Genomic DNA, 16,887 nt, shown 5'->3' on the forward strand with positions numbered 1-16,887 from the left:
CTATTACTTTGACATTCTGTTAGTAACTTGCTGTAAATAAGAATAAACAGTGTGTTAATGGTCCAAGAACAATATCACTGTGCTCATGAAACTGCAGAGAATTGAAATACTGCATGTTAAAATAGGCACTGAAACTATCTCAGTCCTGTATCAGTTCTCCTATATACATAAGCCCATTAAATGAGAATTTCAGGGGCCCGTTTCTGTGAAGATAACCTTATGTGATGTTATTCTGAAGTGTCTCAGAAGCTGTTTCACTGAAGCTTACATCAGTCAAGCCCCAGATTTTTACGTAAAGCTATCTTTATTCAGTCATTGATGGTTCTTCTAACAAAGGATTTGGAGCATGTCTCGTATGAGGAACAGCTGAGGGATCTGTTCTACGATTCTATGATTCTATGGTTCAGCTTTCAAATATTTACTGCCCAATTCATATACCTGAACTCAGAAAAACCTTGTCTGACAGAGTTTCAACAATATTTTTAAAAAAACTTTCTAACATACCACAAAATTCAGGGTTGGTAAGTTATATGAAGATAGTGCTTCTGGACAGAGAGCCCACAGTGTGCGGAAATGCATGAATAACTTCAGCGACATCATGAAACTCTGTGCTGGATGTCTACAAATGCAGATGCATTATTTCTACAAAAGGTCATTTTTAACCACTGTTTTATTGACAGAATTTTCAACATTTTCTTTGAAGTAATTGGCTTTTAAACTTGATGCATGTCCAAAGAGTTGTTGGACACTGAATTCCTTTGCTATAGCTTTCATTTGCATGTTCTAGCCTTACACAAAAACCTTGTTTCAGCAAAATGGATTACTATTTTGCTGAAATAAGTATTTTACTGTAATTTAAACAGAAATCTCCATATATTGCAGTTTCCTCATTTCCATCATCCAAAAAAGTAAACTATAGAGCAGAAGAGGAAATGGAAGAATTCGAAAAAAATGACATGGGTCTTTATTGTAATCAAAACTCAGTATAAAGTATTACCAGATATACAACCTCTTCATCAAAAGCCTGGTTTCCATGGTGACCAGCACATCCTCTGCTGGTTTGTTTCGTTTTTTAAAGACCTTGCTCTTTCGTGTCGCTTGTCCCCAAAATTAGGATGCAGAATAAGCTCAGAGAAACGTAGGATTTTTTTCCTCCAACATCTAAACCAAGCGGAGGACTCAGATGCCTGCACAGCCCCAACATAATGCATGGTGCTTTTTATCTAAAATGTGATCGGATTATGAAAACTCACCCATCCAACAGAGTCACTAGTAGCTAATCTACTTTGATGAAAATGTTCATCAAAGAATTCTTTAAAGTCATCTGGATGGCAGTGACAGGCAAGTGAACCACTGCTCAAGCTCATCATGCTCCAGCTTTAAATTGTGTAGGAACATAACCTAAAATTTGATGTTCTGGGTCAGACTAGAAGCCTTCTAGTCCACTTGCTGAAGCATTTTGTCCCTAGTAATAGCCAGAGGACATAATTTCCTACCATCTTTATCACCACTAAAAGTGATCACTCTTCCCTCACCCTATAAACTGAACCATTGCATCCTCCTAGTCATGGTAGAAACCCCATTCTAACCAGCTACAGCTTAAAACCAAATTGAGCTCATGATTCCTATATATACCAACACAGCTGCTTTTTACTTTTGCTATTTCCACTTGGCTTAGATAGTCATCTCCCCACTTGCCACTCACGACATTCAATATAAAGAACGACTAAAAAGTGTTGTGCCTCATCTCCTTGCACAGGAGGAAACACCTATCACTGGACCAATCAGATGCTTTTCTTGTCCCTCCAGTACCAGTTGTAACAATACACATAATTCACAGATTATTTCAATTTGCAAGCAGTTTTTACAGCAACTAAGTAAAATCACCAGTAACCCACTATGAGTTTACGTAGCATTCAAAATTTATGTAGTATAGACACAGACTATTGCTCACAGCAAATTGCATCCTCTATTCAGCTGGCCAGCACACTCAACATCTAATTCAGATCCACATCCTATTTTTAACAGTGACTCATTTAATTTCATCCTCACCCTCTTGCAGTCCCAGTTCAAGATTATTATATAACTCAACACAGCAAAACACACAGCTAAGAATTTTTACTGTTACGGCTTCATTGCTTGCTTATAATTTATGGTAAAGATGCCTTTTCCTTCATTGTAACAGAAGATATTTACTAATACAGGTTCTAAACTATGAGCTTTACTAATAACAGAAGAGATAGCATTTTGTTTAATCTGCCATCCTGAAGATCACCTAGTGGGGTCTGATTTCTGCTCTGACTCTATCAAACACTATCCTTCTGACCTTGCAGAATAGTTGGATAATGGCTCCACATTTCTGTTTCTTCCTCACTCACCTACCATCCACAGAATGGCATAGTGCAATATCTGCCTAATAAAAACTAATAAAAGCCTGTTTTCGACAAGCTTTAGGTGCAGCATGTTCTTATCTTTATGTATGGAGCTGCACTGATGCCCTCCTTTCCCCCACAAACTTAATCTCCAATAACTTATTTTCACTCTGCAATATTGTCACCTTAAAGACTGCAGTTTTTTTAAGGATGTGAATGACAGTATTTTTGGCAAGCAATAAAGAAGAACCCAAGGGAAGTATTTAAAAGAAATAAGAAAGAAGCATGTAGGTATTTATGCATGAGGTGTGTTTGCAGTTTTTAGTCCTGATGTGGAAAAGATGACTAGGCTTTGAGAACTTGTGATCTGCAAAGCAGCAATTACTTCTGTAACCTCAGAGTGGTATCTGATATGTGCATTTTTTTTTTTTTTCCTATGCAGACAACAGGGAGTAAGTGCCCATTTCAGGGGATTTCTGCAGCTTTATTTCTCAGACAGAAGGCAAACAAGGCAGTAGGAAACAATGGACACAAAGAAGCATACACAGCACAGCGAGACAGCAATTGTGTGACAGCAAAATAGGGCTTGTTCTATAAACACAGTAGTACCAAAGGCAAACACATGAACCAACAGGAGGCAGCAGGAGGTGGTTCTAAAATATCTGTAAACAAGTTATGCTATATTTGAATAACCTTATTCAAATATATATATGTGGTACCTTATACCACAGCACAAGTGGGTCTTTCCATTGATCCCAATGAAGTGTAAACAAATTCCTGAATTTCAAACCAAAATTCAAAGTAAGGGGGCTCCTGCACTCTGGTAATTAGGATTCAACTACAAGCACCTCAGTAGATTTAGGAATTCTGTCTGAGGTGTTTTGTCCCCGACAATAAATGGTTCTCGGTCTTCTCAACCAAGAGACATTGCTTAGACATAAATGCCATTGAAATATTAAAACTGATCAGACACAAGCACAAAGCAGCAGATAATCTGCTGGACACTAGATCAGCAAGTGCCAATAAGCCCCCTGCTTACCTGTTATAGAAACAGACGCTCACAGCTGGAAGCCAGCCACAGACCAACTCTCTGCAGCTTGGTGATCCGCTCTCCTGTCGGCCCTAATCAGACAGTTCGGCAGCCTGCCAACCCCATGGGCCCATGGACATCCACCCTGACCAAGTGAGAGCCGAAGGCAAGACCAAGGTTTGCTCTTCTTAATGGTCTCAGTTTTAACCTTTTAGTTTCCTGAAGCCACAAGCTAAACAAAGCACCTTGCCTGTGAGCAACGGGATGGGAAGCCACTTCTCTTGCAGCAACCAGCATGAGAGAAAAAGCTACACGGAGCTTCCTCCAGCTATCTCCTCCTCAGAGCTGAGCAGAAGCAGGCTGAGGGCAATAAGAGATACATAGCTGGAAGTGCCTCTTTCCTGGAAGATATAAATGAGGAAAGCAAAAAAATAGGTAGAAAAAGGAGGACAAATTCATAGTATGTACACAGAAGAAAGAGCTGGGCAGGAAATAGAAGGAAAATAGGAAGAGATTTTCAGAGGTATGCAATGAATATTAGGGGGATAACTAAAGAGGAAGAAATATAAAAACGCGAGAAAAAAAGAGCAAAGAAGAAAATACAGTAGGTGAAAAAGTAGACAGCATTGCATTTTTCAAACTGGCATCTCCAGGCTTTTTTCTGGAAATTGATTATCCTTCTTTTAATGGGGGAGTGATGGGAAACAAAACAAGTCATCTTAAACCAAACTTTAAAGACAGAAGAAGAAAATAAATAAGGGTTTTATTGGAGCTATGGTGCGTGGTTCATTCCATTTTGATTATACAGCTCTTGCTGTCTATCTCAGTCTTGTACTGCAGTGCTACACATGAACACTTCCTGTTTGACATCTGAAACTCTGGCGTAGGTCCTTTCTCTTACGAAGGACCAAGACTTCATTATCCATTGAAAAAGCTCATTAAAAAATTGCATTTTATTTATGTTTTTCTAACATCAGCTTTTTTTTTTTTTTCTGGTTCATTCTCTTTAACATGACTATCAAAAGGAAATTTATTAGGAGGTTCTTTTTTTTTAAATTGTATTTTCCAGAACAAGGGTGTATCAGTTACTTACAGACACAACACTTCAAGGTTTAACTGTGTTATATTCTCTAATGAGCAACAAAATAAAAAGCATTTTATTTGCAGACACTTAATTTCTCTGGAGATAAAGTTGGGATATGTCCTATTTTGATTCTGTAAAGTTAACAAGAAGACATTAAATAATAATTTTATGCTTGTCTTTTACTATACACCAGTATTTTGGTTATAAAACATTCAAGACAGATACACTGTTCACAAAAAAAGGCGTGTCATTGACAGAAGAGTGAAACAGATTGCTGTTTTGTGCAGTATCAGTAAACCCCTGTTAGATTTAAAGATCTAATTAAACATCTCCTTCTTGCACTAAGTCTTAAAATTTCTCTAGCACTAGAAGGCTGTAATTGGAAGAGTGATACAGAGACACATCCTTATGTATACAGCAGTTCTGTTAGTGACCAGAACTCCATCCCAACCCTTTCCTCCATTAACTGACTGGCATACAAATCAGAATATTGCCCAGAGAAAAGGAGTCTCCATGTAATCTGACATTCAAATCTTGTCTTGTTGGACATTGTAGAAATGTATTCAGGAAAAAATAAGACAACCAAAAAGAGTGAAAACTTATAAATCTAGGTCTGTTTTAGCTAAGTAGCAAATTGTGAAGGAGACTGTGTATTACAGACCCTCCTGAGTTTAAGTTCACATGAAGCAGCAGCAATGAGCAAACAGTGATAAAATCAAATTCCAGTTTAAATTTGTGCAATAATATGCCAACCTCAGATCAGCAAAAATGGCAAATATCCACATATCAGATTAAAAGAAAGGCCAGGCCTTATAGTTAATCTCAAAAGAACAGAAAGAGAAGGATGGAAAGTAAATGCACTTCCAGCTGTAAAGATGTTCTCTAAAGACAAGATTGAAGAACATTGATACAGCACTACAGGAGGCACATGCTAGCATTACGCATGTTAAATGCCTTCAGTCAACAGAGCATGGTCACTGCTGGTTAGCATTTCTAAATACAAATGTTATAGCAGGAACTACCACTCATTGTGCCTAGGCAAATTTTATTTCCTCATTGGTAAGTGGTAAGAACCATTAATGAATCAGAAAAATTGATTTCAATGGCATAACTTTCAAGTCCAAAAATAAGCATACACTTAATTGCTTTACTGGATCAGAACCAGGCAGCTCAGCAGCTTCTAGGCTTGATCCTACAATGAGGTCACAAGGCTGCAGAAGTTTCACGATTTCTGTTTCCTTCCTTTTAAACATGAGTTTATTAGAAAAATATGTGCACTTAATGTAAGCCAGAATTTTGAGTAAACAATATTACACATCTTTGAACCGTAAAAGCAATCCTATTGGTAGCCAGAGACTTGAAATTGGTTAAGTATGTGTATTTAGATCTTTGGAAATATAGACACTCTCTGTCCCAAGAGTCAACAAGGACACTGATGCTACCAAAATACTTAATGTTCTTTTCAAGATCCTAATTCGTCATACTTATTGAATGCAGTATGCTTTTCAGCCATTTCAGGTTTAGACTTAAACACATTTAGTCTCATTTTATTCAGGGGAAAATGTGTACACTGCATTTCAGAAGCAAAAGATGACACAGCATTGCAGGAAAGCATTCCATAATAAATTGCACTCCCCCCTAACTTTGATAAAAGTAGTTAGCAGTTGACATTCATAACACTGGGAGATTCTGCTGGTGGCTGAATGAAAGAATTGAGAAAGATTAACTTCTCCTTTTCATGGCAACACTGACTAATGAACAGAGACATGAAGCCTGTGTTGGCAGACAGGACAGGACAGTAGTGAACGCAGGCTGTTGGCTGTCAGGGCACTGAGATAAGTCTAGGCAGCTGTTAATTGGACTGCGTGGTTTCTTGGGTTCAGCTGACTTCAGAGTTCCCAAGTAAAATTTTTGCAAATGATATTTTTCCTCTTTATAAACCTCAGTAGGAGCTCTCTATTAGACAGTCATAAAATGCAGAAACCTATCACTATTCCACACCCTTTTAAGACACTGTACCAAACACACCTCCCAAAATGGTCCTGGCCTCGATGCAAGTGTAAAAAGAAAATAGGCAGAAAAGCACAAGCAGTCAGCAACATTATAGGTACGGCAGATTTTGCCCTTGGCAGTTAAAAAGCATGGAAATTCAAGTGAGGATTCTAATCAGAGATAACACAGCTGTGTTTTCTTTCTGCTTCTAAATTTTGTAATTTCATCAATCTCTTTGTAGCTGAAAGTCAAACAAAAAGAGGGTACAACCTCAGAAATAACCATCACCTCTCCAATTCCTTTCTTTCTGTCTTTACCTCCCTCTTTCCTTCCGATACCTAGAGTGTATATTAGGACTCCTCAACAAAAATCGATGCATTACTACCAACTAGAGAACAAATTGATCCACTGACTTTATTACTTGCTTGAGGGTTAATATGCACTGCACTCCGTGGAAATTTTGTCTGGTTACTCCTAGGCCACTGCATGTTGCTCTACATCTTTGATGCTTTCAACCACGGTAAGGAGTGTCAGCACCATCTTGTGGCTTTCCCTTTTGTACGCAGTCCCCAGGAGTTAGACAGTTTATGAGCCCTTCAAATTAAGATTTGCAACTGGAACCCATTAAGGTCCATTAACTGGAACCCACTTAGGCGCTAACACAAGCAGTTGCATCTCTAGGGTCTCAGCAGTTTCTTCAGACTCAGAAGGCTGCTGGTCAGGATATGTGAATGGATCAGGTGCCTGTTCCTCAGAGCCGGCTATTTCCCAACCTTTGTAAAATTAAACTGTTTAAATAAACACAAAATGAAACCTACTGTCTTGGTTTGTTTGGAGGGGGGGGGGTGTTGCGTTTGTTTGTTTGTTTGTTTAATAGCTTTGTTTTGCTAGCAAACTTTTTTATTGTCCTTTTATAAGATAACCTCTCCCATTTTGTTCTGATAGTTTTTCTCTGCTTAAACTCTAGTACATCTCTATAGTTTTTGAAAATAAGCGGTCAACTTTAATCTCTCCCTCTGTGACAAATATTTCACCTGAGACATCCCAGGCTTCCATCTGCTTTTTCACAGCTGCAGCACACTTCTCATTAGTAGCTGGATTTATTACCATTTCCAGCTGAGGACTCCCAGCTCACAGAAGAAAAAAAATATTCCTGTTATGCACAGTCTTGGAACTATTGTGTTTAATCACTTTTCCCTTATTCTGTTCCCAAAAGCCATCCATTTCTTCCTACCTGACACTCAGATTCTCCTCTATAGTAATGATGTCTCCTAGCCTAGAGTCATCAGCACATCTCATCAATGCACTCCTCCTTTCCACACGGAAGTCATCCATAAAATTATTAACCTTTTTTCCAAACCAATACTGGGAAAACTTCACTATTAATCTTCCTTCCATTTAGTACTGCCCCTCCCAAGACTGTTGTCATGTCCCCCTCCATCATCTCCTTATTACATTATAATTCTTCCAAGTCTCATTTTTCTCCAGATGAACAAATAATTTCCTAGTCAGGCCAACACTATTCCTTTTACAAAATTCAGCTAAAATTAGTTCTGTTGCACTCACTTCCTTTGCATCTAGCTTATCAAACAAATTTAACTGGAGTACTACACAATACAAAGAAGTAGTAGATGTCACAAATTATTTCTTTATATAGCTTTTTACTGTTATTTTGTCATTTAAAACAGGCCTTAAAAGATGTATGAGACAAGACATCTCTGTCCAAAAATATATGGAAGCTGCAGAATAAAAAAATCCATTTAAGTATGCATTCAAGTATGCACTTACACACAAATCAGGAAGCATATAATAAATTAACTTGATTTTTGTCAAATATAGCATTTACAGCAGGTGGCAATATCTTGCAGTGTAGAAACAAGGGAAAGTTTGATGGTACAATTGCACCAGCAAAATAAAATAGGGAGGTCACAGGAATTTACATAAACAAAATAGGGGACTTGAGCTGCAGCCAGACTTCCAAAAGATTTGAGCAATGGAGCTGGAACACTCCTTCAGATTTTCTTACGTTTGCAAAAAGTTATGTACCACAATCATAAGAATACTATTTTTTCAAGAACTGCGTGTTTCTGACTAACTACAAGACAGACCCAAGAAGATGGCCCAGCTGACTCAAGTCCTCTGCATCTTCCCTGTCACTGCTGGGAGTACGTATTCTCCTGAAACAGCTCTATTCCATACATTCACACATCACAGATCAGGCACAGACCCAGAAAAGACACGTAGGTGCCTGCTTCACATTTCAGTTGCCTTGGAAGGTTTTAGGAACCTAAATACATTTTAAGAAAGACTCCATCCAAGTAAGGATGGAGTAAGGTCCCGTAACAGGGGAGAAGGGCAAATGAAGTACTTTTGGTAATTACAGCCCAGTCAGCCTAACATTAATATTTGAAAAGAGATGGTGACAAATCAGCAAGCAAGCAGTAAATCAAGCACTCTGTAAGCACCTTGAAGAAAACAAGATGATAACAAAGACCCAACAGATTTATCAGGAACAATTCATGGCAAATCAATATAATTGTTTTCAAAGCAGCTGATGAAGCATACAAGGGACAGGTTCCTGTAATGAACAAACAGAAATGCAGTCTACATGAAGCTGCACTAATTTCAGGTCAGAATTGGTTGAAAGAAAAGACTCAGACTATTATCAATAAAAATGACAATTCATTTAAAGAAGACATAGAGGTCTTGTTGTATTCATTATTTTCATGATTTATGATATTTTATGTTTCTTTGAAATTTGCAGGTGACACAAACTTGACAGGTATTGTTCAGCTTCTGACTCATTTCTACCCAGTGCATATCAATTCCTCTCAGTTCAGCTGGTGTTGCCTAGCAAAGTCTTCTGGATACTCCAGAATATGTTGTTCAATGTAATTAAGCATTGGATAACGAACAGTAGAAGAGATAAAGTTAATCAATAGGAACTCTTCAGGACTCAGTTCAAAAACTGATATGTAGTTATGAAATTGTTATCAAAACTACATTCCCCTCTGGTACTGCCTCACAAGATTTCCAGGTTAGGGAATCAGTACTGAATAATTCCTCACGTTTTGTCCAATTCTCAACAGAAGAATGGTTTTCATTAACCAGTGCAATCTTCTCAAAAAACATTATTCCAAATAACAAGTACTAGTAGAAGTTAAAGAATTCCTCTCCAGAGTACATGAAATTGATTGATTCTGATGTCATTTATACTCCTATATCCAAGGACAAAATTTGACACTATTCTGTGAATTATCTAGCATTGCAGAATGCTGTGAAGCAACAAAAGCACTAAATTGAGACTGATGTTTCAAGTAGGATGCAAAGCACCCTCTAAGACCTGCTCCCCAAATACAACTAACTGCAGTTCCAACTCTTTCACACTGTGTATCTTAATACATGGAGTGTTATTGTGTCGATACCTTGGCTTTCGTATCACTATCTCATTGCTCGGAACATTGAAATTCAGCTCGCACATCCCCAAGCACAGCCTATTACAAGGCCCTGAACATTCTCTGCTCGGGAGGAAGCAGCCAGAATTTTCCACCATCAGTAGTTAAAAAAGAGTTCTTTTGAAACTACAATGTATATATCATTATATACTGATGGTTTAGTACTCTTTGTTTTTTAAGAATTTGTTATTAAAATGTTAGAGTTTGATGTAAATTCACAGGAGAAAAGCAGCACAACCAGCCTGTGGTATGGTATTCTTTTGCATCTCAAGTTCCTGTAAATGAGCTAATCAAGTAGTCTTGGACATAAATGAGCCTGGATATAACTTTAAGGTATACCCCACCTCATTAATCAATCTCTAAATCTTTTTCAGAAATTCCTCCCTTTCAGCTGATGCAGTACTCTCGCCTGACCTTCCACAGATGTGCTGTATGCTGCTGTACAGCTGTTGCCTTTGCCGTAAACAAGCTTTCAATCATGGCAAGACAGTCCCTGAAAACTGATAAAGTTTAAAAAACTTGAGGAATCTTTGCATTAGAAGCATTATAATAACCCCAGTGATATGGATTATCACTGGTGTTGCAGGCATGACATCCAGTCATACAGAGAAGCTGCTGACACAACACCCTTCCACCCCTATGCAGTAGGATAAAGCATTTCTAACCAGTATATGAAACATTTATATGCTTACATGCAGTACCCTCTCCTCTGCTGCAGGAGACATTTATATTTAAGATAATACCATGGATTATCAATTGTTTCATTGGATACAGAAATTAGGACACATTGATCAGGAGGTGCAGATTTACACTGCTCTTAATTGGAAGCAGGAAAAAAAGAGAAATGAAAGTCCCAACATTTAACCTTGTATGAATTGTTTAGCATTTGCGCTAAACCTCCTCCTTTGCGGGTAAGAACAGTACTTGAAGTGCTGGAGCCTGGGATTTTAGTCTGCCATGAGCATCCAGCCAGCTCTGGAAGATAAGCCATTAGATCAGAGGGTTCTGGGAAGGGAGAAGTCGGTTTCGGTTGGATTTCAGTACCACCACAGATTTTCAGGCCGATTATTTTTTTGGCAGTAATGACTACACAAGTTACACTAATGTAATTTAGTTTGCTACAATGCTTACAATGAAAATTGCAGTAATGCAAACAACAGTAATACACATATTCAATTATAATTTTTACTACAGATTATATTCAGCTGCTGCTGTCAGCAATTATTACAGACATTTTAAGAACTAGGTCAGTACTAGGTCAGCACTAGGTATTTAAACGAGCCCTTTTCCAGCATTACCCCTTTCAATACTGGATCTACTAAGACACCACTCTCCATATATACCTTTCTGCTACCTGGCACCTAGGCAGAAGCTTGCTAATTCCTCCCAATTAGCAACACAAAAAAAAGCAGCATGAATTAAAGTCCTTTTACAGGGATTCAGTCCGGAAGCCTGTAGATCAGGGCCTCATTCGCCCGTCAGAAAAATTCACTTGAGCTCATGACCCATTTCCTATCACCATCATGACCAAAAACTCTCAGATACAAATGGAAGCAGACTATGTGTCAAGTGATTTGTCCTAACACCACGACCCTTTGTCACTCATCATCTTTCCTGCAGACCCTGAGAGACCTCCAAACCCCAGTCTAGAAGCTCTTAATCACTGATCAGCATGCTGCTGTCTCTGATAGAAATAAGCCTTTTAACAGAGTTGGAGCACAAGCACATTCCCATGGATGTAATCAGGCGCTCCTTGTACATCCTATTTTGTTGTAAGCCAGGTGCTTGTAGCATTTTGAATAAGTGATGAACGCATCAGGGTATTCTCCATCATGCACAGGTTTATGACAGGCATAGAAGAGAGGATACTGTCCTCAAATGCCTCCATATGCTACCACGGATCCACCCTCATCAAACAGTTGGTCTACCAGTTTTAAAGCAAACATACATTAATTATATTATTGTGGCTGAGAACATGATGCTCTTTGTTTCTGATACTTTTTAAACCACAAGGTAAATTGTCTGAATAAGGATTACTGGGCATAAGCATAAATTCTTTCATGAAGTTTTTGTGATCTAACCCTTCCTCAGGAGCAGTCAAAGCAGTCTGGCAGCAGAAGCAGTTATTTAACTTGAGCACTAAAACTGCTGATTAAACTAAGCTCTGAAGCTCTGACACGTAAAAAAAGAAATAAACACTTACCTGTAGAGTCTTGACTCAAAGTTTCTTGACTACTACTGCTGTAAGAAGGCACTGGAGTGACAGAAAGAGAAGCTGGGCAGGATAATGGATATGAGAAATCATTTTGTGTAGTAAAATATTGAAATACAGGAACACAGGCATCTTCAGAGAAGGTGAGAGGAAGGTGAGGGTTCGCATACACGTATGGATTTTTCCAACGAAGTAGTCCTATTGCAAAAGGGCCAACAGCATCAGAACCTGACAAAAACATCAGCAGTTAAAACCTATGCCCTTGTATTGTAGCATCTTAGAATTTTGGAGAAGGAAGCTATAGTAAGGTAATTATCAGTTCCTGTTTTGATCAGTAAGTTAGCCTGCCCCTTGAAAAGGAAAGCTATATTTTATTCTGGTCCACTATCAACAATGATGTTAAATGCCAGTGTAATGCTGAAAGTATACTTTCAGTCTGTGTTCTTGTACTGAACAAGACAGCATTTAACATGAAATATGCCACCATAATTCCAATGTGAACCTACAAGTTATTGCAGTCTTGCTCATACCTGGATTTCTGCAGGGCCTCGCTCACACATTACACCCTGAACGTTTCTCAGTGAGAGTGGAAAGCCAATGTTGATGATTTTTTTTTCTTTTCTTTTAAATCAACAACTTGCTGCCATTGTTCCGACTCCTGTGAGGTTCAGAGCTCAGTGGAATTCTGGAAGTGGGAGGCATTGCCACTTCAGATCCTGCTCTGCTGTTAGATGTGCAGACTGCCCTAAAGCAACTATCTCTTCTTCTGCTAAGTCCTCTGCAATTCTCTTATCCACAAATCAATGGCTTGAAAATTTGTCAATGAATTTCACATTTTCTTTAAATTACTCTTTATTTTGTATTCTTTAAATCTTTTTGCACTTTCTGAAGACTTATGTTCCATCTTACAAATGGCTCAACTATATATGACATTGTGATACAAAACAACAGGGCTTATTATGACAGTATGCCACAAGAGGAGAGCTGCCCTGTAAGAGATCATTCTGCTGCAAGTTTTATCACCCCCAGAAAAAACACAGGGGGAAAAAAAAAAAAAAAAAGACAATACCTTCGGAGTGTTAATTGCCAATAACTGCAAAATAAGAAGACTTCTATATGTCTCTCCTACAAGGATGATATTACATTTTAACTCTCAAGTTTGTGATATTTGCAAGACTGGCAGCATCTGAACACAAAATATCCCATCCATGAAACTGGGCTCTCAAATGCAAATAAATGCTTCAAATCTGTGAAGGTCCTGCAAGCGCCCTCAGGCAATTATGGCAACACACTTGAGACTCCAGGCTGCTGCGTCAAGCACTGAAATATGATGCAACAACTCAGGCTTCAGACATGAACATATAATGAATTCTGCAGAAAACAAAGTATCTGACAGTAGAACATGCCTGAATGGAATTGGTAAGCCATACTACTGGCTCATGACTTCTGCAAGTGCATTATGAGAGTATCTAATGTTATATTACATTTTAGTTGCCCTAAACACAATTCTGTCAGGTACTGTAACTAAGCATCAAATGAACGCACAGGAAGAGTGGCAGTTGTCTAAATTTAGATCCCTTAAAAGGGAACAACTCAACAGAAATTGTCCATCAGATCTTTCAGAAGGAGAGCCATTAAGAGTTAGGAAATAAACCTCTTTAAATAAATGTGTGTGCACCAAGAGTTATTTGAGCTACCCACTAGACAGAGAGGTACATACATCAAAGACTGTCAAGTGTGTGTAATCCAGAGAAAGAGCTGGGTGACACTGCAGAAAGTTCAGTGAACTGTAATAAAATATTGTTCAATACTAGCCAGTATTGCAGTTGACATCACATTTAACAGCAAGACCCATTCTCCTTACTTTTGTCCTTTTCTGTACACAAAACTTTGGCTCGTGCTTTTTTGGAAACATAAAATTGATGGATTTTTCCAAGGATTTAGCTGACAATGTCTCTCACAAACATACAACATATTTGAGCCTAATTATAATACTGAATGTGGAGCTAGCAGCACATAGCTTTGTCTGGCTCTACCTAAAAGGACACAGCTTTTTACTCAGCTTTCCTAGCTGTAATTTGCATTTCTTTATATACACATTCTCACTAAAGACTACCGTGATAGTGCCTGACTGCTTTACCATAAATGGAAAATGAGAGCATCAATATGTACCTGTGTACATAGGATACAAAATTTGTGGCTGGTTTTGACTGTTGATATAATAATGAAAAATCCATAAGCATTTCTAACATTCTACTTTATGTTCAGATTTTTTGAATATACTTGCAGTCATTCGTTCTCCAGTATCATTTCCAGTAGACATTGATTTTCACTTTTACTAATAAAGAGTCATTCTATAAAGTCATCTGAAACTACATGGAATTGATCATTTCTGAGAAAAACACCCAACACAGACACATCACATCAAAGACACTATTATTTGTCTTATTTATCTGTCCATCAGTGCAAGGCCATTTTGCCTATACTAAAACCTCCAGCTTCACTTTCTACTTTGTTTGCAAGGGATCATATGCTGCAGCTGTAAGTGTACAACATACAGACTCTGAGACTGAAAAACTAAGCTAAATAAAAAGTTCATAATTAAAACTACCCACAACTCTTGAGTGAAGGCAAGTTCTCCAAGTTTTTTACTTTATTTAATTTCATTAGTCCCATCAGTTAACAACAGCTTTCACCATGACAGCTTCTTGTAGCCACATTAAAATATCTAATAAAAATAATATGTACAGAAATGAATGTATATTGATGATATGTATAAGTGCACCTAGCTATGAATATATATGTATACACACATCCCCATGAAAGTACAAGAGAGTGTGTGTGTGTATAAGAAGCTGGGTTAATCAGAAAGTGAATGTAATAGTTTTAAATTATTAAATTGCAAAGCCATAACAGTGTTACGCTTGGTGAATCTGCAGAAAGCTTTTTTTTAAAGAGGAAAAAAAACAAAGGCCCTGAAGAGGTTTCAGCTAATAAAAGCAAAAAACACTTTAAAAAGTTGTCAGAGTCCAAACCCACATTTTTCAAGGTAAGCTCAACACCACAGATCGTTGCACAAGGCAATGAACACTGGCTAACCCTGCAGCAGCGTGGACAGATGTGCTTGACCACACAATACGTGCACAGGTTGTTTCTGCCTGCTTTGCTTTACCAGCTGACAGCAACCCAACAGCTGAAACAGAAAAAAAAGTATCCAAAAAGGAAACTTCTGCAGTGATTACACATTTTTTAAGTTGTGCCATGAGTTTCAAAATTATAACAGCAAAGGAAAGCAGTATCTAGTTCTCAACACAGCTTCCCAACAACAAGGCAGGGAAAGGGTTGCTGAAGAAGCTGCTCAGCAGCCTAATAGAATTTGCAGTTGGAAACACAGGGACACCTATGAATCTGCAGACAATGTTCCTACTGCGAGCTTAATGCTGTTCCTGGTTGTTTAGATACAACTATGCTTTGTGGAAAAACACATGCACACTTTATTAACAATATGAAAATTAAATTAAATTGCACATCCTGGAATTGTTTCTCTTGGTGAAGAGGACTGAAAGGACCTTGATAGTCTCTCACAGCTTTGCAAATGCAGTGCCCTGAGGAGTAAATCTTAAAGCCTGAAAATGGATACAAACCTGACTACCCCGGTCCCTCAGGTTTTCCTATCAGATGACCACTTTTTATGCACTCCCTTGAGTGTTACAGATGTTTCCCTTTCTCCCTGCAGTTTTCTGTGAAGTGGTTGATTTGCATCTCAGTTTTCTCTGTGCTGTGCCTGGGTTGCCTGCAGGCTTGTTCTCTCACAGACTTAAAATTCTCCCTGAAAACCTAAAATTTTGTATATCCTTCTGAAACAGTAATCCTCAAAAACAATCCCCTAATATTCCTGCTCCCCCACAAATGTAGTAATGTCATACAGCAACCACATAACTCAGTAAACTCCTGCCTCTGTCCCATAATGTCATGAGCCAAAACTATCTAAGAGAGATGAAAAAATTATTTATACCCTGTACGGTCCGTGCATTTGCCCTACCTGGGCTCCAGGCTGAGTTTGCTGCAGGGTGACAGCGAACCGTCAGTCGTGCCCTGTTCACCTGCAGACCCCTCCTGTTCGCTGGTGCCTGGGAATACCTCATCCTGCAATGCCTCTTCTCCTCTCTGCTGCTGCCCAGCTGGAGTCTCTTGCGTGTGCTCCTGGTGCCTCCTGAAACCCATACAGCACATGTTGGCCACATGCTAGAAGCTCAGTCTTGCCATTTAAAGCTTTTTTTCTGCCCGCCCCTTCTCTCCTCTCTAACTTCTCCAGCTAGTCCTGATCCTAGCAATCAGGCACACCTTTCCTCTCCTGCAGCCAAGGTGGAGCATGAGCTCTGTCTCTTCACATGGTGCGTGTGGCTGCTGCTGCAGTCAGGCTGCTCTGTAGGGAACCGAACTCCCTCGGTGGGAGCAGGGGAGGTGCCACAGTGAAAGGCATCAAGACGGATGGGAGGATTTGCAAAGACATACATGTGTTCATTCGCCTAACACCTTCTTGGTGCAAAACCCTCCCTGAGCCATGGTGGTAAAGGGTAACCAGACACAGCTGCCTTGCATGGGGACATGAGGCTGCTGCAGGATGAGCCAGATGCATCTGCACAAAAGATTGTACATTAAAAAAAAAAGTGTATATATAGGGAGAAAGCCCCCACATAGTACATACTACAACAAAACAAAGCTGAGTCCAATAAACTTGG

At 38.8% G+C, this 16,887-nt stretch overlaps 1 protein-coding gene across 2 annotated transcripts in view; it reads right to left on the reverse strand.

Moving 5' to 3' along the window:
- Nucleotides 1-16,389, reverse strand: part of ANO4 (anoctamin 4) — a 224,136-nt gene extending 207,747 nt beyond the window's left edge. The window contains exons 1-2 of one of the 2 annotated variants that reach the window (XM_086470602.1): nucleotides 16,188-16,389; nucleotides 12,137-12,343 (exon numbers count right to left, since the gene is read on the reverse strand). In XM_086470602.1, coding sequence (XP_086326728.1) covers nucleotides 12,137-12,343; nucleotides 16,188-16,389 — 409 coding nt within the window. Of the gene's footprint in view, nucleotides 1-12,136; nucleotides 12,374-16,160 lie in introns of both variants that reach the window. The other variant, XM_086470594.1, reaches the window with a different exon arrangement.
- Between the last annotated feature and the right edge of the window lie 498 nt (nucleotides 16,390-16,887).

The sequence above is a fragment of the Leptosomus discolor genome, chromosome 1, assembly GCF_034619465.1.
Source record: "Leptosomus discolor isolate bLepDis1 chromosome 1, bLepDis1.hap2, whole genome shotgun sequence".
Lineage (NCBI taxonomy): Eukaryota > Metazoa > Chordata > Aves > Leptosomiformes > Leptosomidae > Leptosomus > Leptosomus discolor.